Consider the following 26,260-nt stretch of genomic DNA (forward strand, 5'->3'; position numbering starts at 1 on the left):
GGGCATGAGGGGGTGCATGAGGGGGGCGTGATCGCAGCATCGAGCGAGCTCCTGAGCTCCTGGGTAGATGCTGCGGTAGTGCGCAAGCACTCGCCTGTGCTGGCTGTGCTGTGCTGGCTGTGCTCCAGCTCAGGACATGCCAGGGGTAAGCGAAACGATTAGACTGCTCACATGTGCGCTGTCCCTGTCCTGGGCTCGAGTGGGTGTCACTTGCGAGTACTGCCAAGCTCAGCTGAGCGCTCAGCTGAACCCATGCAAACACCCAGTTGAGAACAAGCTCAGCGGGACCGGCACAGAGGGCGCGCTGATAGGACAATCGGCAAGGGCGGTGCGTTGGGGTGCCGAGTGTCCAGGGCTCGCTCGCCCTCCTGAAAGTGACCCAGGGGGAAGCGAAGGGCACAACGTAATCAGCAGGGAGGGCCAAGGCAACCAGAAACCCAACTTTGGCTCTTGCAATGGTATGTACAGGCTTGGCCAGCTTGGCCCGTCTCTGTGCTCGCTTTGGGACAGCTTTGGACAGGTTTGGGCTTCAGGTGTGGCTTGGAATTGCCGGTGCGCCGGGCCGAATGCCGTGACAAGAGTGTCCGTGTGTTCGTGTGTTGGGACCCAAACTCGCTCGTCGCTGCGGGAGGCACCGATACGCGAGCTTGCACCAGCGTGAGCGGCGGTCAGCTGTGCCTGCGGCCTGCGGCATCTTCGGATCTCTCGGCCCATCCCCCGGCTCCTCCGGAACAAAGCAGCAATCACGAGTGCGTCTGCGTCTGATTAGGGTTGCGGTCGCCGTGCCCGGCGCGTGCCCCCCTCATGCCCCGTCGTACCTTGGGCCGTGCGAGGCGTACCTCCGTACCTCTACATCTTTTGACCAGTCCGTGTCCGGTCCAACGTCCGATGCACGGGGCCTGTTCAGGACGTAGATTTTGGTCAACACAAGGACCGACCGGATGTCTCGTCATTGACGCTGACGCTGCAGCCAACGCCTGGGGACGCCGCTGACGATGGATGTCCCAGAACCGATAGCGTGGCGCACCTCGAACCCCTAGTCGCCCCCGTACCCTTGACTCGCACTGGTTCGCTCTGCTCGCGCTGGCTCGCGCTCGGCTTCCCGTTATAGCATTCGGCGACAGCCGCGGAGGGTGGGGAGCGGTGCGCGAGCGGTGCAGCGCGAGCGAGCAGCCCGCACCGTGGACCGGGGGCGCCGGAAGCGACGGAACAGGCGAACCAGCCCAGCGCTCTCGTTGGCCACCGAAGGCGTGACCGGCCCGCTCCCCGCGACGCGGACAAGTTAGCACGTCGAGCCCGACCTGCCGGCGGCCAGTGAGATGCCGCACAGGCAAAGAGGCGAGGAGGCTGCGGACTATCACCTGCACTGTCCGCGTCTCGGCACTCCGCACGCCCCGCGGCTCCTCGTACGAGACGCACGAATAACATCGCTGATGCTCGAAGCTAAACGGGCGTACGGGTAGGTAGTAATTTTTTTTTGAAATGTTAAGAGGTCTTTTTGTGGAAGTCGCCGTTCTGTTCTTATCACCGGGGTCTGCGCCGTTGTAAACCCTTAGGTCGGACACGTGCCTGTCGGTGGCATGGCGGAGCGATTATCCGTGGAAATTCCTTGTGGGACGGGCTGCCTTCATGTTTGGGATAAGCTGTACAACGGCTCCAGCAACGGCCGGTACCCTTTTTTCACACCTCGTTTCAGTTCCAGCACACGGTAATGCATTCCCGGCCATTGGACGTTGCTCCGCCACTCTGCCTGCGGCGAGTGGCCACCGCTGACTAGGGGCGCGTGGCTGACGCCTGATCTCACGGCGCCGGCACGGCGTGCACCGCTGACGCTGTGGCTGACTCGCAGCGGAGGTTCCCAGCGGACAGCACGGAGTGTGTACCGAGCAGCGGCGTGCGGCGGAGCTCGGCGCTTGCCGCAGCATGGACGCGCTCTGATTGATGGGCACGCTATGCGTGCCAGTATGCGGATTGTGTCTTATCTAAGCAGCGGTGATCAGCGGCTGGACGAGCGACGAGCCGAGGGTGTCTCGCAGCGGTGTCAGCCTGTGCTGCAGCAGTGCAAGCGCTGTGCGCGCTGTGCGGCTTTGCATCGGAATCATACCGGCCAGCCAAGATAGCGAGGGGCGTGTTATTTCACACTCTCGGAGGTGGGAGTGGACGGAATGTGGAAAGTGGGAAGAGCGAGACGCCGTTGCTATCCAGAGTCGCCGTGGAAGCCGTGGAGGGCGTTTGGCTGAGCGTCGCTAGAGGGGATGACGTCAATGCTCCGAGTCCAGGGACACGCTCGTCAGGCGGACGGGCAGAGGAAATGGATTCTAGGGCCCTCGCAAGCACATGGTCCCACCTGCCTTGTACCTGTCTCATTCGATGTCACCAGTTTTGCCGCCGGCAAATTTTTAGCAGAGCCGCAAACCAGTTGCAACCACACCAGTCACGCCCTCTCCACCGCAGTCCACCTGTTCTTGGCTCTTCCGCAGGCCAGGAATCGCAAGGCACCTAGGGGAGAGAACGCTTACTCACGCTCTCACTCACTCACCGGCTCTCGGTTTTATCGCCCTAGTTCCTTGGTCCTGGATAGCTGCTGCTGCTTGTGTCGTGTGTCAGTGTCAGCCTCAGCACGCCGTCGCTGCAATCGGTAGGACCCAGGGGAGACTTCCAAGCCACTTACCCATTCCACCCTTGCCATCCAAGCCACTGCGTGTCATCAGGGATAGTCTGCGCGATATCTTGCCGAACCCTGGATCGAATCGGCACTCTTGCCATGACTCCTCGGCCACCCTTGACCAAGGTTTGTCCCCTGGATCAAAGACAGGACACACCAGGAAACCACACGCAGCAATCCCATGCGTTAGTTTAGCACGAACGCACTTGGCGCGGTCACTGGTGGCGGACCCAAGGACTATCAAGCTCTCCGGCGTGCCGGCGCCGTACCGGCGTGCCGCCCTCCGTCAGCGTTTAGACCCCTTTCCAAACTCTGCCCCCCGCTTCCCTGGACCCTCTTGCCCCTCCTCTCCGCAATCAGTAAGCATCTGGGGGCGGGGTAGACCCGAGCCAAGCCGTCAAACAAGGCGGCTCGTCAGAGAGCAAAAACAGGCTACCCAGTCCTACCGCCTTGCCGTGTCAGCGAGCAAACAAGAGTGCTCTAAACATATAAAGAGGAGCGCAGTCGGTTCTTGCTCTTTGTTTCCCGTCTATCTTTCTTGACTCGGTCGATCGCACCCCACACTCTCATCGCACGACCTAACGAACTCGAGCCTCGACACTAGCTCCAGAGTCAGACGACAACAACCTCCCTTCCACTCCCTCTTCCCCTTCTCGACCCCCCCGTTCTCCTCATCGCCCAAGATGATGATCAATCAGAACAACGAGAAGTCGATCGCCAAGCTCTCGCAGGGCGGCGTTCCCAGCTATGCCGGCCTGACGGGCAACGCCCTCCTGGCCGCCGTCGTTGCCACTGGTACCGTCGGTTTCGCCCTCTTCGGTTACGGTGAGTGTCTTTTCCTCTACGCTACCGGCCAGCAGTCAGCGATCCCAAGGATCGTTGTTGCTCCGGCAGAGTTTTCCGCGAGCATTCAATCTTTCCCCCACTCCCCTATTGCATTTCCATCGATCCCGGCCCCTTGGCCATTGATTCATTTGCGGACGCCACGATCGCCTCGGAGTTTAGTGGCCTGCATATGGTTCTTTCTGGGAATCGTCATTCTCGCCGGCTCGGCGAGCCTTAGGCGAGCCGTAAACATGAGCTTGGTCATGTGGAGCGGGCTCTCGGTCACCCATGTGTGACGTCGAGAGCAAGCTTTCACCAAAGGACGATGGCGATCTGGACTGCATGGGCCAGATGTTCCTTTGTGGAGCGGGGTGCCGAGACCGGCCTTGGCTGGTCGTTCAGAGCATGCCGCAGAAACTCGCAAAGGAACGCTGGGGAGATCGCCGAGTAGCGCGTCATCGAGCTTGTCGGATGTACGGCGAGCTCTTTGTTGTGCACATTTTCCATGGCCATGGCAATTGTCATGACTACGGCATTCGGCTATGTCAGCTAGGTTCCTGTTTTCGCAGCAAGCTTTCGTGTGAGGCAGGTGGCAGCACATGCTCCATTTGTTTTCACTGCGCTTCAGCGTCAATGGGGGCCGGTTAGGCCCGCCGGTGGAATGGCCGGCGATCAGGTTCCTGAGCCTCAATGGCTCCCATGACGGCGGCCTCCACTTTTCATCCTTTTCATCACAACAATTCCTCTGCCCCTCCACCGCCGCGGGATGTCACCAGATCTCATTTACCACCTCGCTTGCTCGCGGGTAACTTGCCGCCGCCGGAATGCCGGAAAAATTCGAAAAATGAAGGACAGCCAATGCTGACGGATCAGACCAGGGCCTCATGTCCGGTATCATCGGTGCTGAGCAGTTCAACCGCGAGTTCCCTGCCACCAAGCAGCACGCCGTCGACGACGTTCACGGCGGTACCATCCAGGGTACTGTCACTGCCGTCTATGAGGTCGGCTGTTTCTTCGGTGCCATGGGCGCCTTCATCATCGGTGAGCGCATGGGCCGTCGCCGCATGATGCTCCTCGGTGGTCTCATTATGATTATCGGTACTATCATCACGGTTACTGCCTTCGGTCCTGGCGACAGCTCTGGCCGCGGCAACGTCGGCGGTTTCGTCCAGTTCATCATCGGCCGTGTCGTCACTGGTCTCGGAAACGGTGCCAACACTGCTACTGTCCCCTCGTGGATTGCCGAGACGTCCAAGGCGCACAACCGTGGTTTCCTCATCTGTATGGAGGCCTCGACCGTCGCCGTCGGAACCGTCATTGCGTACTGGCTCGACTTCGGTCTCTCGTACGTTGACACCTCGGTCTCGTGGCGTTTCCCCATTGCGTTCCAGATCTTCTTCGCCCTCATCCTCATGGGCGGTGTTCTTGTTCTTCCCGAGTCGCCCCGTTGGCTCCTCCGCCACGGCTACGACGCTGAGGCCACTCGTGTCCTTGCCGCTCTCGAGAACCGCACCACCGACGACGAGGTCGCCGTTGAGGCCAAGACCCGCCTCGCCCACTCGCTCGAGGCCCAGGAGAACATGTCGACCGGCGCCCGCGCCCTCTTCATCCAGGGCAAGAACCAGAACATGACCCGTATGCTTGTCGGTGCCTCGACCCAGCTCTTCCAGCAGATCGGAGGCTGCAACGCTGTCATCTACTACTCGACTATTCTGTTCCGCAACCAGATCGGTCTCGAGGGCCAGCTCCCGCTCATTCTCGGTGGTGTTCTCTCGGTCGTCTACATGATCTTTGCCCTCATGTCCTTCCTGCTCGTCGAGAAGGTTGGTCGCCGCAAGCTCTTCTTCATCGGTACCTTCGGCCAGGCCGGCTCCATGTTCATCACCTGGGCGTGTCTCCTCGCCGGTGGTCCCGAGAACGCCAAGGGTGCCGCTGTTGGACTCTTCCTCTTCATCGCCTTCTTCGGTGCCACCTGGCTCCCCCTTCCCTGGCTGTACCCCGCCGAGCTCAACTCGATGCCCGTCCGTACCCACGCCAACGCTGTCTCGACCATGACCAACTGGATCTGCAACTTCCTCGTCGTCCAGGTCCTGCCGACGATGACCGCCTCGATCAACTCGTGGACCTTCTTCCTCTTCGCCATGGCCAACGTCATCTTCCTCCCCTTCATCTACTTCTTCTACCCCGAGACGTCTGGCCGCTCGCTCGAGGAGTTTGACGTCCTGTACGCGCACTCGCACGCCGTCGGCCGCCGCCCCACCGTCGTCGCCAAGGAGCTCCCCAAGCTCACCGACCACCAGATCGAGGTCATGACCGACCGCTACGACCTCCACAACAACCGCAACACGGGCAAGGACGTCGAGAACGGCGTCGACACCTCGCTTCCCCCCGCCACGGGCGAGAAGCACGTCTACGACTCGGCCGACGACACCGTCCCCAACACGGCTGCCGGATCCTCCGAGGACCTCGCCCACAACAAGGCCTAAAGCGGGTCGCAGTTGTAAAATCTTTCCTTTCTCTCTCTCCTACTACAAGTGTCATCATCTTTTTCTCCTTTGAAAGTCTAATTGCAATTGCACACACCACACACTTGCCACGCCACATCAATTCTCACGACCACACCCCAACAACCCAAATCTCCAATAATCCACACCCCCGCACTTAATCAACGGCTTCGTCGTGGGTCAACTGGTTGATTCATTACGGCCGTCTGAGGACGTACGTCTCATCATAGACTTGTATCTTAGACATCATATCGTGTGCATTTTGTTTCTGCCTGCAGCCTCTTCTGAGCACCTTTGCACATCTGCCCGCCTTGTACTGATCCCGTCTGTGTTCTAACTGAGACTGACCACTCACTCTCCTTAGCAACTGACCGAGTTGACGACTCTCCGAGGGCGGAGTGCCTCGCACTCGTTGCCACCGTCCTGAGTGCCTCCCAGTTACCCTTCCCTCGACCTCGGGGCCTTTACTCTCCCCGACGACGTCGCCCCTCTAATGCTGACAGCAGATCCGTGACAAGTGACTGCCATGCATATGGTCCAATGGTCTATGGTGCTACAAAATCTATGAAGGAGCGATACATGTTTCTTTACTATCAGTGTAGAGTAAGTTTTGGCCGTAGAAGTCCGTCGTGTTGGTGGTGGTCTACTCAAACTGGCCCAGGGCGGCCTGAACCTCGCCGTCACGAATGCGGTTCACAAGTTCAAGGTTTGCCTGGAGCGAGTCGAGCTGGTCGGCTCCGGCCTGGAGGAGGAACTCAAGGCTGCATGTTAGCTCAGCTGGAGTAGGATGGGGAAGGACTCACTCTTCACAAGACTCGTTCTTGTCGAGTCGCTCTTGAGCCATTTTTCGGAGGGTCAGGTGGTTACCGAGCATGGTGGCATAAGCAAGGTTGAGGTCGGCGTGGATGCGTGCAGACTTGAGGATGTGGTCGGTCTTGGACCGCGACAGCGCCCCGGCATCGCCAGTGGCAACGAGGTGGAAGGCGTCGAAAGCGTCCGGCGCCGGGCGAGGCTCGTGTGATGTGGAAGGGGGGTCGCAGGCGTCGGGGTTGCTGCTGTCCGACGGCTGTCGCTGGCCGCTTCGGGCTTTGGAGCACTTGTCGCTGGATGAAGTGCTGGCCGTGGAGGCAATGCTCAGCTTGCGGTCGCCCGAGGCAGAAGGCGGCTCGAGGGTGGAGGAGCTCTTGGAGACAGTTGAGGTCCGGCGCGAGCCAGAAGCATCCTAAACGTTGTTGGCTTGGCTGTGGGACCTCTTCGATCCCATGCTCACGCGGACGGGCTTGGGGGCGACGACCTTGGACTTGCCAGTGTCAGCCGCTTTGCCCAGATTGCCCCACTTGTTGACGCGGATAGTGTCGTGCGACTTGTTCTCAGTGGGTGGTGCATCGGTGGCAACGTCGCTGTACCGAGTGGCAGTCTTGGATGGCGCCGAGGTGTCACAGCTGGTGGCGGGCCACTTGGAGAGAGGCATGGACTTGGTCTCGCCGAGAGCTGGCCATTCCTGTGCCTGAGCCTTGTCGACATACGAGGGAGGAGGGTCGCAGGGCTTGGGTGGCAAGTGAGACAGCTCGGCTTGAGTTAAGAACGGGGAGCGGGAGCGAATGTTCACTCCGTCTTCCTCCTTCGGAGCCCAGATGGAACCGTGGCCAATGGGCATAGGGTGCTCACGGTCTCCTTGCGCGCCGTGCGCAGGCTTGAAGGGGTATGCGCGGTTCGCATCATGAGAAGGGTAGGGAAGGCCGCAGAGGGCTGCGCGAATGCTGCGCTCTTGCTCCAGCATGGCAGCGCGGGGGCCGCGGGAGAGGGAATAGCGATCGACCTCTGTCGCCTTGGCCGAGAACGAGATCGAGGTACCTTTGAGGCTAGGGTGAGGAGCACCGAAGCTAAGAGCGTTGGAAGCCCGTTGGTCGACGACTGGATCGAAAGGGTTTGGTTGCCAGGGGTCGAACGAGACGGTGCTCTTCCACTGCTCGGTACTCGATTGCCAGTGGATGTTGATGGAGTCGGTGGGGCTGCTGTGTGCGTCGCGCTGCTCTCGTCAGGGATTGGTTCAGTGGGCAGGACGTCGGGGGAAGGCACGGTGAGGGTTACTCACGTGTGTGGACTGACCACTGTGGTCGGTTGAAGTTGTCTGGACGCTCATATTAACGAGGAAGGTTGTATAGCAGTGCGATTGCAGAGCTGTGCAGTTGAAAGCAATGTGAGATATCGAGTGCAGGAATAGCGGTTGACTTGAGGATTAAAGAGTCGTGATGTAAGCGAGCAATGAGGGAGACGGTTAGAAGGTAAGGTGAGCAGGAGGGAAGCAAGGGGTATGGGAGATGGGGTGAAGACGAGAGCGGATGGCGAGGATCACTGGATGGTTGCGCTCCTTTCGCGGTGGCCCAGTTGGCCCCGTGGCTTGGGCGATCGCTGCGGCGAGCATCGGTCCGTACGGCGCCGGGAGCCGTGAGTGTGTTGGTACACGGCGCGCGCGTCACATTCCATGTCTTCCCTGCTAGTGCCGTGCTAATCAGTAGAGATCGTCAGTCCGTGCTGTCGAGCGACGCAGAGCGACCGTCCCACTGTCCCAATTGAATGCGTACATCTACACAATGGTGTACACACAAAGCGCCCAGAGTTGAGCCGCGTTCCTCACCAGTGCACTCGATCACCAGGTACCAGCCGCAGCTGCGCCCTTTGCGACGTGCTTGGCGTTCGTCTTCCACTTGTGACCCTTCTGGTTTCCGACCTTGGCCTTGGTGCTGCTACCCCTGGCCTGCGATCTTCGCTGTCGCTCCAGATCGTTCGCCACCGTCGCCTTAAGCTCGTCCACCCGTCCCAGCTTTGAGACGTTCATGCGTGCCGGTCGTTGGCGAGGAGCACGAACGTACTGCGTGTAGTCGGACTGCGCAACACCAGTCGAGTCGTCAGAGTCAGCATCAGAGTCAGACTCCTCCTCTTCCTCCTCAGACCAAAGCGGCTCAGGCTCAGGCTCAGGGTCGTCCGGATCGCCGTCGTTTCCAAGGGCGCGATGAATGCGAAGCTTCTCGAGGCGAGCAGCGGCAGCAGCCTCAGCGTCCTCAGGGTTTGTCTCAGTCGGCTCGCCCTCCTGCTCCTCTCCCTCGTCCTCCTCCTCACTCTCCTCCTCGTCGCTCTCGTACTCTTCCTCTTCCTCGTCGTCCTCGCTGTCCTCGTCCTCGGATCCGCTGCCTGCGGCAATTTGTTCCGCGTTGGGCATCTCTCCGACGTCCACCATGTACTGTTCCGGTTAGCTCGTTGCAACGCACGCCAAGAGAAACACCCGAACTCACGTCTTCCAACTCCCTCTGCATCGCCCTTCCGAACCCACTGGCCTCGACCTCGAGGTCTAGCCGCAACCGAACAGGCTGCTCCTCCTCGTCAGATCCCTCGGCCTCCGGTTCCGTCACGGCTTTAGAGCCCTCTCCCTCCGTAGCGTCCGCCTGAACCTCTCCCTCAGCCGATGTCTCAGCGTTAGCCTGCGCCAATTTCTTCTCCGCCTCGTCCGCAGCCTTCTCCTCCTCGAGCACATCAGCCCAGACAGGCCAGCTCTCGCCCTCGAATCGGAAGCGCTTGCGGAAGAATTTCCGGATGCAGTTGACGTCGCGCGTGAAGAAGTACTCTGCGTTCTCGTGTCTCGTCGAAACCATCTGGGGGAAGTCGATGACGATCGGCTCGTATGTCTTGCGCTTGATGAGGATGTTGAACTCGTTGAAGTCACCGTGGATCAGACCCGCTCGCGCAAAACGCATAATCATCTCCATCAGCTGTCCGTACAGTCCGGCAACGTCCGGCACACTGTGCACGGCACGCATCGGGCGCGAGTCGACGTAGCTCATGACGATACAGTGGCGCGCCTGGTCGATTGGCGTGGGGACAGGGAAACCGTGGTCGTACAGGACCTTCATGAATGCAAACTCCTTCTGCGCAGCAAGGCGAGACATGTACATCCACGAGGCAGACGCACGCTTGCCGAGGTAGTCACGCTTGTGCTTGATCGAACGGAACGAGATACGTCCGAGTCTGCAGGTCAGCTACCATGTCACCACACTCAGCAGTGAACTTCCGGACTTACCGCTGGAGCTTCAGAACACGCTTCTCAGTAGCCTCCTCTGCCGTCTCTCCCTGAACAATGTAGATGTCCGACTCCTTTCCAACACCAATCTTCTGTCCGACCGCACTGACCGAAGGCGGCTTGCGCTTCACAAAGGTGCGGAGAGCGAGGTAGTCGAGACCACCGTAAGTCAGGCGGTATCCGTCATACTTGGCTCCCTGCACACGGGCAACAAGGTTCCGCTTTGCAAGACCTCCAAGCAGCTTGTTCACTTGTCCGCCGGTGATGCCGGACAGCTGCGCGATCAGGGGAGTAGGAACAACCTCATGGTTCTTCGAGCCGACCTCAGTCTGAAAGAGTCAGTTGCAAGCAGCCAAGCGTCAACCCACAGCTGAAAGCACGCGGAACTCGTCCGGTGTAATGTATCGCAAGTCTGTCGCGTCGAGTCTCATCGTTTGTGTAGTGGTGCAGCCCTTTGCTCCCCGATCGCTCTGACAACTTCGTGAAGACCGGCGAACGTCAGAAATCTCGCCGGCACGTGACTCGAGTACGGAACCAAATTTGCCACTCAGGGTTTACACACGGGACTGTCCCTGAGCACGCGATAATCAGGAATCCAGACCAAAAACTTCTTCGACAGCCCGGGCTGTCAACAACCATCCGACCGCCGGCTTCCGACCGCGATTTCTCTCCAGTCCGCAGAGTTCAAAAAGCATTCTCCGCCAGGGAGTCGAACCCTGCTCTATCGCGATCCTTGGAGGAGTCTCTCTCTTGAGAGGCGATTATACTAACCGATATACTAGCGAAGAGAACTGGACGCTGCCAGGTGCGGTTGAGGGCTGGGGCTTCCATCTGCTTATATACCTTGGGACACAAATGGCGTTGGCTGGGTGGCGGCACACTGATCGTGTCTGACTATGATGCACGAGGAGAGCAGGAAGCATGGCTGAACTATACAGAGACTCGCTGACATCTCACTGTGCTGATGCTCTCTCATCCTCACCATCAGCACCGTTAAGATGACCGACAATAACGAAAAGCCTCTGGTTCTGTCGACTCCTAAGCAGCCCGAGGAGCTCATCTACAACGATAAGAGCTGGTCTGATGGGTCACTTCACTTGATTTCTTCCGACAACGTACTCTTCAAGGTTCCTCCTTACTACTTTCTAGCCAACAGGTGAGTTCCAGCAGTGCTCGGTCGATGCCTGATGTTCCCAGCGTTGTCTTCCGTGACATGGACGAGTCGGCGGCCAGCACCCCGATTCACTTCACCGACCCTAACATCGAGTCCTCGACTGTCCTGCGAGACGTCCTGAAACTCTTCACTGATTGGGAATTGCCGGCAGACCTTACCGGATCTCTTGACACTCGTGACGGCGAGCTCGTTATGCGCGTCGTCTGCATTCATCAATTCCTCACCAAGTACGACTGCCCGGGTCCCATGAAAACTCTCAAGGCCCTGATCGCAGCGAAGCGCGTCAAAAAGCAGCTCACCGGCATCTGCGACTTCCTCTTCTGTGCCAACATCGACGATGTTGAAGGCTGCGACAAGTGCTCCATCACCGAGGGCAAGCTCTCCTATCACCTGTACCGTCACATCCCTGGGCCTTACTTCTGGGCTCTCTTGCAGACTTCTGTGTCCTTGCAGAAGACTACCCGCGCCGAGGCGACATTCAAGGGTCATGTGTCTATCGCCCAGGTAAGCCTGGTCTGCTAACTCGAGCTGACTCAACAGCAAGCTCACCTTCGCGAATCTGTTGAGGGATAGAGACCTCAACGCCTCTGTATTAGTCGAGCGATGAGTCGAGCGATGAAAATCCGAGTGAGAGTTACGATGCACGATGAACTTGGGGCCAGAACTGTACCTTACCTCTCTCCTCTCCCTCGATGACCAAACCGGTGACCGCTGACGGCCGGCCGCACCCCACGGCGGCCTCGTCAGCTGCAGGGGACAGAGAAGCTGTAAAAGAAGGCCCCAAACGGTCAGCTAGAGGAGTGAATCCAGGGACGCGCTCCAAGGAACGGCATCCGCTGATCACGATGGGTGTCACTCGCTGAACAGGTGTCGGTCACCGAGGTGAGGGCTCGTAGCTCGGGCATAACTACCAGAGATAAGCACAGGTCTCGGCGTATGTGTTCGACCACAGCTTGTTCGCAGCCGTGGAAAAGGCATCGTGACCGAAGTTCTACACCCATATGATGCCGTCGTCTTTGTTTCTGCCTTGCGTTATCACTTGAGCGCCCGATTCGGCAGATGCCATGTCAGAGGTGCCTCCGGTCACGCCAAGCCCAGAGCTGCTTCGCATGCGCTTTTGGTGTCAATACCTTGCCCAGGCAAGAAATACGAAACGATAATCTTGAGACGAAGCTTTCGGCGAGTCTTTAGTAGCGGCCGAGCCCGAGCTGAAACGCTAGCTGCCGATCCCACTGGAGGGATGACTAACCGATCGAACTAACATTCCTCGACGTGTTCACTGCGTGAGGAATGTTGTTCTCTCGCTTTTCTGTACTCTCGCTCACATCTTACTTACATCATCTTGACATTCTCACCATCTTCAAGACCAGACCTCTTATTCCAGACACCCAGCGAGAATGGACGAAAGGCGACTTCACCCTGGTGGCAACGGATGGGGTCGAGTTCAAGGTTTCCTGGAATCTGCTTCTCTCGGTCAGCGGGGTATTCAGTGATGCCGAATGCCTGGCTGGCGATGCTAGGCGGGAGCTGTACTTCGTTGATCCCGACTTCGAGACCTCGCCTGTCATCTCTCGATTCCTGCAACTCGCTTCGACGCATTCAATAGGCCAGAACGGGGTGCTTCTAAACGACGACGACTTGGAAGCGTATATCCGACTGGTCGCCTTCCTCCGCAAGTACGACTGTCCCGATCTGCTCGCACTGTTGCCGCCTTGCATCCGTGGGAGACTCGAGCACGACGAGATCTCACCACAGCACGTCTACATCATTGGGGCAGTGCTGGACGACGTCGAGTTGTGTGTATCAGCGCTCAAACGCCGCACAGCCGGGGCCGTTCAGGATGGCTCGCTCGTTACCATTGGGGCTCACACGATCGTTGTCTCGGACATTCCGCAACGGTTCCGACGCTTCATACCCGAAGAGTACTGGTTTGGTCTGATCGGTGCGCGACGCAGTCTCGACTCGCGCAGTCTGATCCCGACGAAACGCAACGAATGGGACGACATCTCTGTCGACTTCAGACTCGAGCTTAGCCGTCTTAAGCGATCAGCCGTATGACCCTTGAGTTGAGCCCGCGTGGGTTCCCAAAGGTTCTTCCAGACATCCATCCATTCACAGAATTCAACGTCTGGCAAACACGCGTAAGACGGGCTTGGCAACCCAGGTGTCCCCGTGAGTCACCTGCTGCAGCGCGTGTTAGCCTGCGTCGTCATCAGTCGATCCCGTCGGCATCAAACTGTTCGTGCCAGCCAATTGCATCCGACTTGCAGATCGCGCGCGAAAAACTTGGCCAGGTCTGAACGGATCGCACCGCCTCTTCTCCCTTGCCTCCTTTGGATAATATCTAATCTTATCGGCTCGTCACTGTCACCACAACATCTTCAAAAGAGCAGGGGGGAGTTTGGGCTCCCATTCGCGCTTGACATCATGCAAACGTTGCACCCGCTGCCTGCGTAATCGGCACCAAGACGTCAATGCCGCCTCGGAGACGAATTGGGTGCGCGACAAGGAAAAACCGAGCTCGGCCAAATCCTAACATGCCCAAAATGATGGGTGCCTTACTCGGTTAGGTCATATTTCCCTGCATGACCGAGGTGATGAGGGACCATGAGGGCCGATAGACGGCCTTCAGACCTGTGACGTTGCAGGCGGCATGGCAGAGCACATGAGCCCGTCGGGTTTAGCATGGCTGGTCAAGACGATCGGACATGTTTTCTGGGATCTGATCCTGATCCTGATGCTGATGCTTCTGATCCTACTTTCAGATTCTGACCATTGCCGCATACACTGTTCGACACCAACAAGGAGCAGCTCGCCATGAACGGTATCGAGAGCCTTACACCGCCCAGCACGGATGGGACAGAGACAACGATCCTCAAGGACGACCCGACATGGAAGGAGGGAGACTTCGTTCTGGTCTCCAGCGACGGATGGAGGTTTCGAGTACCCTCTCACCCGTTACTCAGCCACAGGTATGCTCCGAGATGCGGGACACCCAGTTGACCACCCTCGCAGCACCGTACTCTGCGACGCACAAGACTTCTGCCGCGGCGACAAAGAGGTCAAGTTCACGGACCCGGTCATCGAGACTCGAGCGATCATCTCGCGCTTTCTCCAGCTCATCATGAACTACACGATTGGAGAAGTGGAGGCGCCACTCGACCTGGCTGAGCGGCTTTGGAGCGGGATGAAGATTGCCAAGCCCATGAGTGAAGACACGGTGAGCGAGTACGTACACCTGGTCGCGTTTCTGCGCAAGTGGGACTGCACGGGTGCATGCAAGATTCTGCGGCTGTGCGTGATCAAGTCGCTGCTCGACCTGCAGATTGCGCCGCTGCACGCGTTCATGATTGGCGCGCTCCTCGACGACCCCGAGCTGTGCTACTTCTCCATAGAGAAGGAGATGCTCAACATGAAGAAGTTCGGCCACAAGTACTTCCAGGCCCTCGATCTCGCCAATTTCCCCATTACGCTCTGGGACCGCATCCCGCCAGAGTACATGCTGGCGCTGAACAAGTCCAAGCCGGCTGTCGTCGAGGGCATCCTCGGCCCTGCGACTGCCTTCATCCGCGAGATCTCCATGGCGCGCGATATCCGCTCCTCGCCGGAAAGCAAGTGAGTTCAGCGTCTGTTTCGAGTGCACGCCGCATGCATAAAGCTGACGAAGAAGGTCGAACGTCTTCGCGAAGTGGTAGGCACGCTTCGCTCCACACCCCCACCGCACGCAAAACACGAGCAAAACACAATAATCAAAAGAAGGCGACACCACACGCCAACCCCTCGCATGCATCCCCGCCATGCACGGGGCGGCGACGGGCGCAGCAAGTAGCATAAAACGACGAGTCAAGCGATGGACCATGTTGTATGTAACCTTGTATACTCCATCAGACTCGACGAAAACGACGGCTGCTCGCCACCAAGTACTCCTCCGCCTGACCACCGAAAATCGTTGCCACCAAGCACCACGCATGGCATCAACGCAGCCAAGAATGCAAGCGCGCCCCAGCGGCTCCGGCGATCCGAGCGACCTCACCCTGGTCTCCGCAGACGGCACCCGCCTGACGTGCACGAGGGAGTCACTCTGCCCCGCGTCGTAAGTTTACCCGTGCCAAGAGGCCAGAGTCGGGTAAAGCTGACCTCCACCAGCGGGTTACTCCTCCATCAGCAATCCGACGGCACCCTCCACACACTCCTCTTCACCCGCGCGGACGAGGACGGGGCGACGCTGGCCCTCCTGCTCCAGTTCCTCGAGCATGTGACTGTGGACTGCGGACCGGCGTCCGCACACCTCTATGTGCGCGTCATAGCGCTGCTGCAGCGGCACAACTGCCCCCGTGTCATCGGACACTTGACGCTCGCCCTGGAGCGCGCGCTGAGGCAGGGCCATCTCCCGCGCGCGCTTGCGTTCTGCCTCGGCGCGGTCGCGGACGACGGCGCGCTCTGCGCCGCGGCGCTTGCGTGCGACGAACCCCCCAACGCACCCCATGCATACGGCTTGCTCGACCTTGATGCTCTCCCCCTCGAGGTCGTGCAGGCCGTGCCTCCGGTTTATTTCTGGTTGCTGAATCGCGCATTCCGCCGCCGCATCAATAACAAGACGAGCTGGGCCGAGCTCGCGACTTGGTTCGAGCGCGAGGCCAGTCGTGTCAAGGTCAATGTGAGCGGGTCGCATGCGGAAATCCTCCGCGACAATGAAGCTTGTGCGTACGTCACGGACGACATGAGGCGGAGTCTCGAGCTCGCCCTGTCCTCCAAGGGCAGCAGTCCCAAGAACGGTACTGGCGTGTAGCTAGCTCCTCTAGAACGAACATTCGCTTTCTCTTGTGTATGAGTATTGTACGATAGAGCAAGTACAGGTACATCAGATGCATGTCACATGATACTGAACGGGTCGTGGCACTATGCACACTCTGCTCTCTGCTCTGCTCCTCTTCGCCTTCTTCTGCGGCATCGGCGCCGGCGTGGACTACGTCTACACGCCCACGCCTAGTGGCGCATCAGGGCCGCAAGCATGTCCTGCGAGTGCTGGTTGCCCTGTTGGTACATCTGCTGTCCGGGCGGGGGCGGGCTCTGGCCATACATCGGCGGGCGGCCGTAGAAGCCCTGCGGCTGGGGAGGCAGGAAGCCCTGCTGCATCGGGTATCCCGGAGGGCCCTGGGGACCACCGTGACCGCCTGGGCCGCCTGGGCCGGCGCTGGGCGTCTGCGGACCGGGAGGAGGCGACAGGCCGTTGGGCGGACGCATGAAGCCGGGAGGACCACCGGGACCGCCAGGGCCGCCGGGGCCTCCGCCTTGCAGGCTGCGCAGGAGGTCGTCGGGGCTCGGACCGGGGCCGCGCTGGGGGGAGCATACCCATGCCGGGCGGCGGCATAGGGGGACCGCCAGAGGGAGGGCCCTGGGGGCCGGGGCCATGCTGCGGTCCGCCATGCTGGTTCAACAGCGAGAGGAGGTCGGGACCGGGACCACCGTTGGAGCCGGGAGGAGGACCAGGCATCTGCTGGCGCTGGGGGCCGTCGTAGAATGAGCGTTGCTGGTGATGACCCTGGGGCGGGCCATGGGGAGGACCCTGCTGCGGCAGCTCACCCATCGGAGACCGGAAGTTGCCATAGTAGCGCGGGTCGGGCGGCGGGGGCGACGAGTACTGCTGCTGCTGGGGAGGGACGTCGTCGCGGCGCATGTAGTCGGTGGGACTCTGCGAGTGCGAATGCGGGGGCTCGGTGGGCGACTGGGCGTACATGCCTGGCGGAGGGGGAGGACCGCCGCGGAAACCACCAAACGGCGGGCGTTGCTGCTGCAGGTCGGCGGAGCCGGGGCGGGGAGCGGGGCTGGGACCCTTGGTGGACAGCATGCCCATGAGCTTGGCCATGTGGTCGTCGACACGCTGACCGCTGGCAGGCGACTCGGGAGCAACGGGCGATCGGCCGGGGCTGATGCCGGCGGCAGCGGCAGAAGGGTTCTGCGAGCCTGAGCCGAAGAAGCGCTGGAAGCGGGACTGGAACGCGCTCGTCTCCTCCTTCTCCTCTGGCTGGTCATCGTCCTTGCCCTTGTCGTCGTCAAACACCTTGTGCTTGAAGTAGTTGGCGACGTTGACCTCCTTGGGCTTGGGCGGCGTCTTGGCCGGGGGTTGCTCGCCTCCGAAGAACGACACGAGCGGCTTCTCGTTTGGCCGCCAGCTGTCGCCCTCCGATCCACCGCGGGGTCCACCCTTCATCTGGCGCTTGTGGGCGGCAATCATGTCTTCGCCTGGCACAAACTTGACAAGGTGCTCAGTGTCCTGCGTCGCACTGGCAATAGCGGGGTCCTCAAGCTCGGGGCCATCGTTCATCCATGCGGGCTCGGCGCTGTCGTCGTCGTACCTTGGGCCGCCTGTCCGTCGGGAATCGCCGTTGCGCTGCTGTGGGCGATCTAGATCGGTCAGTTCTAAGTCGCTTTATGTAAACTCACCGCCGCGACGCCAGTCATCGTCTCTCCTCTGGTTGTTGTACATACTGTGCTGGCTGTGCTGGTGCTGGTGGTGGTGACGGTCACCGCCCATCCTCTCGCCCCTCTCGCCTCCACCGCGCTTGTCGTCGAATCTGCGCGGCTGGACCGCAAACTTGCCCATCTGGCCGCCGAACCGTCCGCCGTGCTCCGCAATCGCCGGATCAGCAGGGGCACCCTCTGGTTGCCTGCGCAGGCCAATGTTGCGAACACCTCCACGACCGCCGGCGAGCCTGCCGCCGCCGCCGATTCCACCGCCGAACCCGAACCCTTCACCGAAGCCACTCTGAGCACCGGCCCTCATGCCGCGGGGGCTGATCGCCGCAATGGCAGGGTCGTCAACCATGGGCTTGGGCATCTGCCCGAACCAGCTCTCTAAAGGGACTAATCCGTCGGGGACCTGGGTTCGCTTCGAGAGGCGGAGAAGATCCTCACGGGAGTAGGTCACGATCGGCCCGCGGGGCTGGCGGATAGGGGTCGCGAAACCGCCGTTGTTCGGGCGTGAGGACGCAATGGCGGGATCTGGCGGTGCGAGACCCAGGATGGCGTTCATCTCTGAGTCCTCTAGAGGCGTTTGAGCCATGTCAGGTGATAGAGGGGCGAAGTGGTTGAACTGCTGCGGCGAGGTGCCGAGCGATGCTGGTGAGGCTGCAAGCGTTAGTCGCTAATCTAATGGACAATAACGAGAGGCCAAGATCGCCCGCAAGTCAACTTACCGGGAGCCATTGCGCTGGCGCCTTCCCTGTGATGGACGGGCGTGTCGCTGCGAGGGGTCTCGGTGGGGAGAGGAGGGGGGTGGGGGGAGTGGTCGAGAGTGCTGGAAGAAGACGAGGCGGCGAGGGCTGGCAGAGGCGGGGTTTCTGGTGCTTTTGCAAACCTAGCTGACTGTGATGATGGGGTGGTAGAAATAGACAATGATGACTTGGGAGATGAGATGATGTTGGAGGACGTTAGTAGGTATGAGGAAGGTCAGACGTTCCACCGACCAGCACACCGAGAGCACCGCCAGCGCCTGGTGCAGGCGCCAGATTGTCCAAGCCTAGCCATCCCTTGCACCGCCGCTCTATGTGTGCCCCGTACTTAAGTCACCACATGCCCGCTGGCCTAATCACGATTACACTGCTGCGGGCGACTTCATATTGACCCGGTTGGTCATTAGGAATTGATCGAAATTAAGTCCCCGCCTGTCACACCTACGCACTTGGGTGAGCTGGGTGACGCGGTGACGCCACAGGCCCAGAAACGAGGGCGAGACCATTCTTTTGTGAAGCGCGTGTGCGCGTCAGCTTGGCAGTAGTGTACGCGGTTCGTGGCTCGCCCTGCAGACAGACTGCGGCGGCACTTGCGCAGCCAACTCACTGGCTGACAGTCAACCTGACGGGACTGCTTGCTTGCCGAGGGCACGTCGTATCGACCAGCACGGTTAGTGCGGCTGCCCACGTTGGGCGGAAGCATGGAATGCAGGAATGCTTGATACATGCAGAAAATGTCAATGCTAGAATGGGATTTCTTCTACAAAGAACAACAGATATGCTTCTATACTTATCTACAGCCTTCCACTTCGGAGGTTACGCTCAGAGATCAGTGCCGCTAGTACATCCCTCCGGGCGGCGGGTGAGGCCACGTCTGAGGCACCTCGTTCCCGCTGCCTACGCGCGGCAGGTCCTGAGTGGAGGGGTTGCGCACTGGCGCGTAGCCGCCAGTGTAGCTTGGGGCAGGGCTGACACCGCGGCCGAGACTACCCACACTGCCGTGCGAGTCGAAGCGGTCCAGGGGCACCAGAGTGGGCGAGTCGCCGTATGAGCTGGTTGAGTGCTGGTGCATGGGTGGCGGAGGTCGCTGTCCGAATGGGCGGGGCGGGTAGGTGCCATCCTGGTGCCATGGCTCAGAGTAAGGCGATGGCGCAGGAGAGGGTGCCATACCCGTGGGTGCCGCCGCGAGGACGAGACCGTCCGTCGACATGTTCTCCTCTGGCAGGGCGGAGAGCGAGTCGCCGAACGAGCGGTTGTGACGTAGCATCGGAATAGTGTCCTCGCCACCACCAAACTCCGACTTCGTGAGCGCCGTAAGACCAGTCATGTTCGACTTGACAGAGCGAGTGTCCCAGTCCTTGTCGTCGCGCAGAGGGTTGTACTCCAGGTTCTCCTCGCGAACCGCCATAACCTCGACACCGTCGTGCTCGTGCTTGGCCGAGAACCAGGGGTACTCCGCGAGCACGGAGCGCGCAAGCTCCTCCTGGTTCTTGTGGACCATGACGTTGTAGACGCGGTCGCGGCGCAGGGCGGGGTTCAGGAACCTGCGGGTGACCTCGGACGACTTCACACGCTTCTCGGACATGGCAGCCTGGCGCTGCGCCTCTGCCTCGGACGGCGTGGCAATGTAGTACTTGAAGTTGTACTCGATCGTGCGGTTTAAATATATCTTGAACGCGAGTAGGATGAGAACAGGCGGGGCACTCGCGATCGCGTCGATCCAGTGGGCACGAATGAGACCCGTCGTGAGGATCATGAGCAGCTGCATGAAGAGGGTGGCGACCAAAACGCGGTTGGTGTACACTCTCCACATGCGGCCGCCGGACTCTGCCTTCGTGACATACACGTAGAGCAGCTGATACTTGTACTGCATGTTAGCTAAAGTCGTCTCGTTGGTCAGCTATACTCACAATCAAGAGAGAGAAAAGAAGAACGAACAAGCAGCCGATAGCTACCAGAGGTGCCAGGGGGGCGTAGACGAGACCGACAGTCGCGAGGAAGAGGAGATTGACTCCGACAATGTAGTACTCAAACGCTGGCGGCCTCGTCAAGTCGCGGATGTCACGGGGAGTGTAGCTGAACATGATGCGGCGGAAGGAGACGAGCGCGAGCCTCAGTAACTGGATGATCTCGAAGAAGACGAGGAAACCACGCAGAGGCAGCCAAGTGAGCCAATACGTGCTCTGTTGAACGTAGGTGCCCTGCACGTCCTTCGGTAGGTCCTTGAACATGCCAAAGATATCCTTGGCCGACTTTCCTCTGCCAATATCCTTGACAATGTTTCCCACGAGGTTGACAATAACACCCAGAACCGTGAAGAGGATCAAATACCACATAACCATGAAGAAGTAGTATCGAGCAAAGGTGGCTCGGTCGAGGCGGCTGCGCGTCTGAGCACCCTGGTACTTGCAGACGCGACGCAGAATGTAGGGCAGGATGAACGCAAGGATGGCGAGGATCGAGGGGGCGAGGAGACCGGAAATGGTGGAGAAAGTCCAGCTAGAATGCTCACGCCAGCTCCGGAGGAATCCAACCCATTCCGCCCACAGCGACAAGTTGCCGAGAACCGTGATGAGCAGCACGGGAATCGTGTTCGCCAAACAGATGAGTCCGATGAAAACCCAGCCGAGGTTCCGTGCAGTGACGAGCTCGGGTCCGTCCTTCGTCAGATTCTTCCAAATAACATCGCGCGGCTCCGGTGCCAACTGGAGGTGGGCTCCGCCCATGTCCTTCCTCTTTCCAGCATAGATGCGGGCGATGCGGTGGGCCTCAGCGACCGTCTTGAAGGTCACGAAGCCGTAGGTCTCGCCCTCGATGCGCTCTTCAATCTGGTTGGAAGACTTGAACGGCATCTTGCGAGCCTTGCGTTCGCGCCGCAGCAAAGAGTCGATGTACTGGCGCTTGGCGTCAACCTTGTCGCGGAGGAACTTGATCTCGTTGGCCAGATAGTCAATCTTGTCAACCTTCTCGCCACCAAAGCAGGCCCAGCCGCCCTTGCGGAGCAGCGGGCGCTGCGAAGCCATCTTGCCGTGCTTCAGGTACTTTACAAGCGTCTTTTCGAGGTCTTTCACAGCCTTATTGTGATCCTCTACCAGTTGTGGAAAGTCCCCGAGCCGGCGGCCGATGGTTGTGCACTCGATTTCGTTCGTGATCTTGATGCCGTCGACCTTGAGGCGGCTCATCAGGTGCACAAGGCCCTCGTCTGAGCGGTACTCCCTAGGCACTCGCGTGAGCATGATGGTGCGCGACGACAGCTTGTGCTGGTACGACTTAGAGCGGAACCAGTTGTAGCGCAACTTGTCCATGACCTTCCAGTTATGCCAGACGAAGAATATGACGAGGAACGTCAGCAGGTAGTTGACTGCAACGGCCGGCCACGCCCAGGCGTCGGTCACGTTCTCTATCGTGATGGCGGATAGCTGATCTTGTCGGTTATTGCTCTGAACATGCTTCAAGTTGTACACTCCGTACACAATGGCGAGGGCGACACCGAGCAACGTAGCGCCGCAGAAGATGTAGACCAGCATGCGGACCATGCGGAGGAAGGCGACTGCGTCCAGCCCGCAGGTTTGCAGCATCTGCGTCTCGGTGTAGGTCACAACGGGCTTGATCCACGAGAAGAAGCCTCGTCCCAACTCTGGCGGCGGCGGTTCATAGTCGTCGTCGTTCGGGTCAGGTGGTACAGCGTACTTGACTTTCGGCGCATAGATCTTGTTCTGTCTTGGTCGGAAGAAACAGAACAGAACGAGGATAAGGAGCTGCGGTGTGTCAGCGTGGAGGCATGCGAGGCATGTGTCGCCCGACTCACCGAGATGCCGCCGTTAATCGCGAACTGGGTAAGAACGGCCTTTGCGTTGACCTTTCGCGCCTCGGCGTAACCCTGCTGGATTGTGTTGAAGATGTCAGAAGCATCTGGCGGACCACCCTGGGCCGGGGTGACGGGGGTCGTCATATCGCGACCAGTAGTGAGACCTGCTCAACTACTTTGGGGGAAGAGTGAGTTGTTGAAAGTAACGTGCGTCGTGTCGTGTGGACGTGTGGTGTCGGAGACTGCGGGGGAGGGGGCTGCGTGTTAAGCTTAGTCGTGGTCCCGATGTCACCGAACAAATCTTCTGTTCGTAAGGTCGTAGGAGATGGTAGTGGTCGAAAGAGAGTGAATGTCGTGAGGGCGGAAGGGGCGTGCCAAGGCCAAGCCTCTGCTTCACAATCGGTGAATGCACGAAACACTAGAGTGCTTTTTGGGGAAAGTGCGTGCGTCAGATGGGGCGACGACGATTGTGCGTGGGTGCTGTGGTATAGCCTCGAGCCTTTGTCAGTGTCGTTGTCGATACGACGGCGGTGCGGCGTGGGCGCGGTGGGTATTGTGTATTTCGGAGAGTTGAAGAAATGAAAAGCGAAACACGGCGTTCACGTTCAAGACACGGCCAGCGGTCGTATGAGTCACGAGGAACAGAGGAGCGGGGTAAGGGGGGGCCTGACGTAGCGGGGGTGAGCAGGCGGTGTTGAGGGGGGTAGCGTCGAGGGAGAAGAGGCCCCTAGCCGAATGGAGAAGAGGAGACCTGTGCATCGCCTCTGACCCTCTTATCGCCATTGCGATGCGTTTCCAGGTGGTATCGGCCAACTCCAATACGACTTGCAAGCCTGCATGTCCTTTGTTCCTATTCTCGCGTGGGTGACCCTAATCCAGGAGTCCAGGCGTTCTGAAATCATGCGTCAAGTGTGCAAATAGTACCTCGGCAGTCTCCGTCGAGCGTGAGTTCTGGAGCACTGGCATCCTACATCTTCCCCTGAAGCATTCCTTCAGGATGGGGACCGGCAGGGGTTGCCACCAACCAAGGAGAATTTCATCCTCTCCTGGGACATCCAGTGCTGACGACTGACACTCCCGCAAGCTTCCCCCCCCTCCCCGTATGCACGACAACTTGCTGGAAGTATCCGCGCACTAGACTTCTGCCAGGCTGTGCTGTAGCTGCCGCAAATAGCGCTCGAACGCGCTTGCAAAAAAGTCTGCGCGCCAAGCTATTCCCGCGCGTAGACCTGAGACGAGACCTGCCGAAGCTGCCGGGCTGCCGAACAGTGAAGGAAGGAAGGTGGAGGCACCGCAGCTGCGGGCGCGGTTCCTGCGTTCCTCGTCTGCGTGCCCATTGCCCATTGTCGCTGAGCTTGTGCTTTTCCTGGGTCACTGCGGCGTACGCGGCGCAGACTGGCGTGCACGCGTGCGTTTGGGGGCAGCGCCCTCTTCTTCCCAAGCGTGCATGCGTGCACCTGCTTCTTCTCTTCTCATACCTTCGCAAGACGGGCACATGACTGCACATCACGCACAATGGCGCACGCCACCACCCTGCACGCATTTCTTAAGCTCTCCTGCAATTCTGCTCGCACAGGAAGCAGCGCTAGCGGTTTCATCCGCCAACTCAGCCTTCCCTTTTGTCAGCAGGCCTCCGTGGGAACTTCGCTCGCGTGGGTGACCCTGCATTTCTGCTCTCTCAGGACGAACGTCAGGATGTCGCCAGGGATGAGGGGCAACGATGATCTCAGATGTTGCTGTTGCTTCATCACCGCTCACCGCCTTGCGGTCACTGCAGCAGCAATGGGCACCTTTGGACGCCGACCCCGGAGCCCGAAGGCAGGGACTTGCGATGATTCACGATCAGCGATCCACCACGTCACAGCTAGGGATCATTGTTGTGACGTGGCAACGACTGGCTACGGGGAAGACAGATCAAGCTCATCTCCACTATGGTCGAGCCAGTGCAGCACAATAGCGTCATGGTGAGCACTCACAGCACTACTGATCATTCATCTCCCCTCACGCAGTCGTCACGGTCGCAGTTCGATCGACCTGCGCAGTGGACCTCCCCGTCTGGGCTGGCTCGACGTGTCGCGTCCAAACGCGCCGTACGCGCCATTGTGCTGCGCGTTGAACTCTACGCGCCCGATCACTAAGCTTAATCTCTCTTCCAGATCCTTTGAACTGCACAGGTTTGATCGCAGCTTTCTCACCACCAAGAGTGACGCAACAGCGCAAAGAGTCTCTGGGGCGGCTGACGTAATATTCCTTGCTGCTGCGCTCCGAAGGGCCCTAGAAGTCTGGGCCCTGGCGCACTCTGGATCTTCGGATCTGCGTCTGCGATCGCAGCGCTCTCCGCGCTGATCGCGCTGAGCGGAGGGGCTGGGCCGCCTGCACTCTTACGCTACAGAGGAAGACCCAGTGTTGGTGAGAGCGCACGTGACCACATCTCGCCGTCCCCTCGAGTGCAAGTTCATCAGACGTAGTTGCCGCAGCTGCAACGCACAGCGGACATCAGCTGCAGACGGAAAGGCGCCCTCTCTCGCAAGTGAAAGCCGTTCCTCATGCAAGCTCCGCGGTGCGGCTCCTCGTTTCTAACCGGTCAACACATTTACATTGCTCAAATCACCTCACGCGTCTGTATGAACACTAACCACATCCACGCCCAGCTAACCCCTGCGCTTCTCGAACAACGCCGGGTTGTCCACACTCGGCAAGCGCCCCAGACTGCTGCGGGACCCGTGCTGGCTCCAACTGACATCCTTTGCGCGGGCGGCGCCGAGCGCCTCGGGATCGTCGCGGAAACAGCACCACTTGGCGGCCGAGAATTGGAAGGGAAGGCCGAGGATGAGCCAGATCTGGATGTCAACACCTCCTTCAAAGGTCTCTGTTGCTGCGCTACCTGTGGGCTACCTGTGGGCCACCTGGGCGACTGGGCTGTCCTCAGATATCGGGCTGGTCTTGGGATCTCCGTCGCCCCGAGGCCCGGGGCTCGAGGCCCTGAGGCTGCCATCCATCGAGAATAACAATGTGTGAGGTACTCACCGTTCCGGCCAGTGTGAGCCACACGGCATTCCCGTACGTGCCGACGTACGCGCCCCCGGTGAACTCGCGCATCATGTTGCGCACAAAGATGGCCGTGGCGATATTGTGCCCCCAGGCAATGAGCGAGGCGGGGATCGCGAGGATGTAGAAGCACACGGCGGGCTGGAGTGTCAGCTTTGCACTGGAGTACAGACCAGCTGAATTTTTCGGCTTGGGGTTAGATGCCCAGGCTGCGGGCGTCACAGTTGCGAGCTCCGCGGTTGCAGCGGGGTCCACGGGAGCCATGGGGGAATCGGGAAACTCACAATGCGGAACACGCGCATGTTGGTGATCCACCGCGTGGTCCAGAGACTCGAACTCAGCCCCACGAAGACGAGCACGACGACGTCGGAGATCAGGCCGCGCGAGAGCTTCAGCAGCTTGAACTGCACGCGGTCGGGGAAGACGTGCCCGCCCAGCCGGGCCTGGTCCAGCCTCCATCCCAACCCGCGCGAAGTGCACATGTACGGAAATCTGGGCGTCAGCTCGTGTTCGAGAGTTTCCGAGCTGCCACGGCGTATGCCGATGGCCGTAACGGCTGATTTCCGCCGGAGTAATTGCGCGAGTTGCAGACATTGGTTCAGTGAAGCGCAGACTCACCCCCGATGCGCCCACCAGCACGCGCCGAAGAGACCAAAATCGACCACCTTGTCGCCCTCGGCGCTGCGGACGTTGACGAAACACACCGTCTTCTTGATCGGCGCGGAGAGCACGGAGATAAAGAAAAACGTGCACCCGATGACTGCGGTTAGGTATTCTAAGGCTTAACTGGGAAGAGTCGACGTACGTGCGACGCCGGAGGCTATGAGCGCTGACATTGGGCGACGGCCCATGGTTATCGAGGGACGGCGGGCCATCGTTCGTGAGTTTGTGAATAGATGGAGATGGGACGGGGTGGAGGGACGAAGAGG

At 59.6% G+C, this 26,260-nt stretch overlaps 10 protein-coding genes and 1 non-coding gene across 11 annotated transcripts; 5 read left to right on the forward strand and 6 right to left on the reverse strand.

Annotated features, from left to right (window-relative positions):
- Positions 1-3,348: 3,348 nt before the first annotated feature.
- On the forward strand, positions 3,349-5,976 carry A1Q1_02939 (uncharacterized protein; the record flags this gene model as incomplete). Its single annotated transcript, XM_014324168.1, has 2 exons — positions 3,349-3,490; positions 4,364-5,976. 2 exons carry the CDS (start codon positions 3,349-3,351, stop codon positions 5,974-5,976), a joined length of 1,755 nt encoding a protein of 584 aa, XP_014179643.1.
- A 661-nt stretch (positions 5,977-6,637) lies between these two features.
- Positions 6,638-8,137, reverse strand: A1Q1_02940 (uncharacterized protein; the record flags this gene model as incomplete). The annotated part of the gene is made up of 4 exons (XM_014324169.1): positions 6,638-6,755; positions 6,798-7,216; positions 7,265-8,023; positions 8,090-8,137. 4 exons carry the CDS (start codon positions 8,135-8,137, stop codon positions 6,638-6,640), a joined length of 1,344 nt encoding a protein of 447 aa, XP_014179644.1.
- Positions 8,138-8,644: 507 nt separating this feature from the next.
- Positions 8,645-10,500, reverse strand: A1Q1_02941 (uncharacterized protein; the record flags this gene model as incomplete). The annotated part of the gene is made up of 4 exons (XM_014324170.1): positions 8,645-9,235; positions 9,288-10,017; positions 10,070-10,380; positions 10,438-10,500. The coding sequence occupies 4 exons, from the start codon at positions 10,498-10,500 to the stop codon at positions 8,645-8,647; spliced, it is 1,695 nt and encodes a 564-aa protein (XP_014179645.1).
- A 263-nt stretch (positions 10,501-10,763) lies between these two features.
- Positions 10,764-10,857, reverse strand: A1Q1_t324. Its single transcript has one exon. It is a non-coding gene; the product is annotated as a tRNA-Glu (tRNA).
- A 210-nt stretch (positions 10,858-11,067) lies between these two features.
- Positions 11,068-11,850, forward strand: A1Q1_02942 (uncharacterized protein; the record flags this gene model as incomplete). The annotated part of the gene is made up of 3 exons (XM_014324171.1): positions 11,068-11,225; positions 11,267-11,747; positions 11,788-11,850. 3 exons carry the CDS (start codon positions 11,068-11,070, stop codon positions 11,848-11,850), a joined length of 702 nt encoding a protein of 233 aa, XP_014179646.1.
- A 683-nt stretch (positions 11,851-12,533) lies between these two features.
- On the forward strand, positions 12,534-13,301 carry A1Q1_02943 (uncharacterized protein; the record flags this gene model as incomplete). Its single annotated transcript, XM_014324172.1, has 1 exon — positions 12,534-13,301. One exon carries the CDS (start codon positions 12,534-12,536, stop codon positions 13,299-13,301), a length of 768 nt encoding a protein of 255 aa, XP_014179647.1.
- A 759-nt stretch (positions 13,302-14,060) lies between these two features.
- A1Q1_02944 (uncharacterized protein) lies at positions 14,061-14,862 on the forward strand (the record flags this gene model as incomplete). Its single annotated transcript, XM_014324173.1, has 3 exons — positions 14,061-14,215; positions 14,259-14,463; positions 14,569-14,862. 3 exons carry the CDS (start codon positions 14,061-14,063, stop codon positions 14,860-14,862), a joined length of 654 nt encoding a protein of 217 aa, XP_014179648.1.
- Positions 14,863-15,232: 370 nt separating this feature from the next.
- Positions 15,233-16,032, forward strand: A1Q1_02945 (uncharacterized protein; the record flags this gene model as incomplete). Its single annotated transcript, XM_014324174.1, has 2 exons — positions 15,233-15,336; positions 15,390-16,032. The coding sequence occupies 2 exons, from the start codon at positions 15,233-15,235 to the stop codon at positions 16,030-16,032; spliced, it is 747 nt and encodes a 248-aa protein (XP_014179649.1).
- Positions 16,033-16,229: 197 nt separating this feature from the next.
- On the reverse strand, positions 16,230-19,178 carry A1Q1_02946 (uncharacterized protein; the record flags this gene model as incomplete). Its single annotated transcript, XM_014324175.1, has 7 exons — positions 16,230-16,534; positions 16,596-17,648; positions 17,733-18,371; positions 18,440-18,644; positions 18,710-18,786; positions 18,925-19,042; positions 19,083-19,178. The coding sequence occupies 7 exons, from the start codon at positions 19,176-19,178 to the stop codon at positions 16,230-16,232; spliced, it is 2,493 nt and encodes an 830-aa protein (XP_014179650.1).
- Positions 19,179-19,313: 135 nt separating this feature from the next.
- On the reverse strand, positions 19,314-22,427 carry A1Q1_02947 (uncharacterized protein; the record flags this gene model as incomplete). Its single annotated transcript, XM_014324176.1, has 3 exons — positions 19,314-20,336; positions 20,386-22,233; positions 22,284-22,427. 3 exons carry the CDS (start codon positions 22,425-22,427, stop codon positions 19,314-19,316), a joined length of 3,015 nt encoding a protein of 1,004 aa, XP_014179651.1.
- Positions 22,428-25,208: 2,781 nt separating this feature from the next.
- On the reverse strand, positions 25,209-25,925 carry A1Q1_02948 (uncharacterized protein; the record flags this gene model as incomplete). The annotated part of the gene is made up of 1 exon (XM_014324177.1): positions 25,209-25,925. The coding sequence occupies one exon, from the start codon at positions 25,923-25,925 to the stop codon at positions 25,209-25,211; it is 717 nt and encodes a 238-aa protein (XP_014179652.1).
- Positions 25,926-26,260: the final 335 nt, after the last annotated feature.

This window comes from Trichosporon asahii (assembly GCF_000293215.1).
Source record: "Trichosporon asahii var. asahii CBS 2479 unplaced genomic scaffold scaffold00051, whole genome shotgun sequence".
Lineage (NCBI taxonomy): Eukaryota > Fungi > Basidiomycota > Tremellomycetes > Trichosporonales > Trichosporonaceae > Trichosporon > Trichosporon asahii.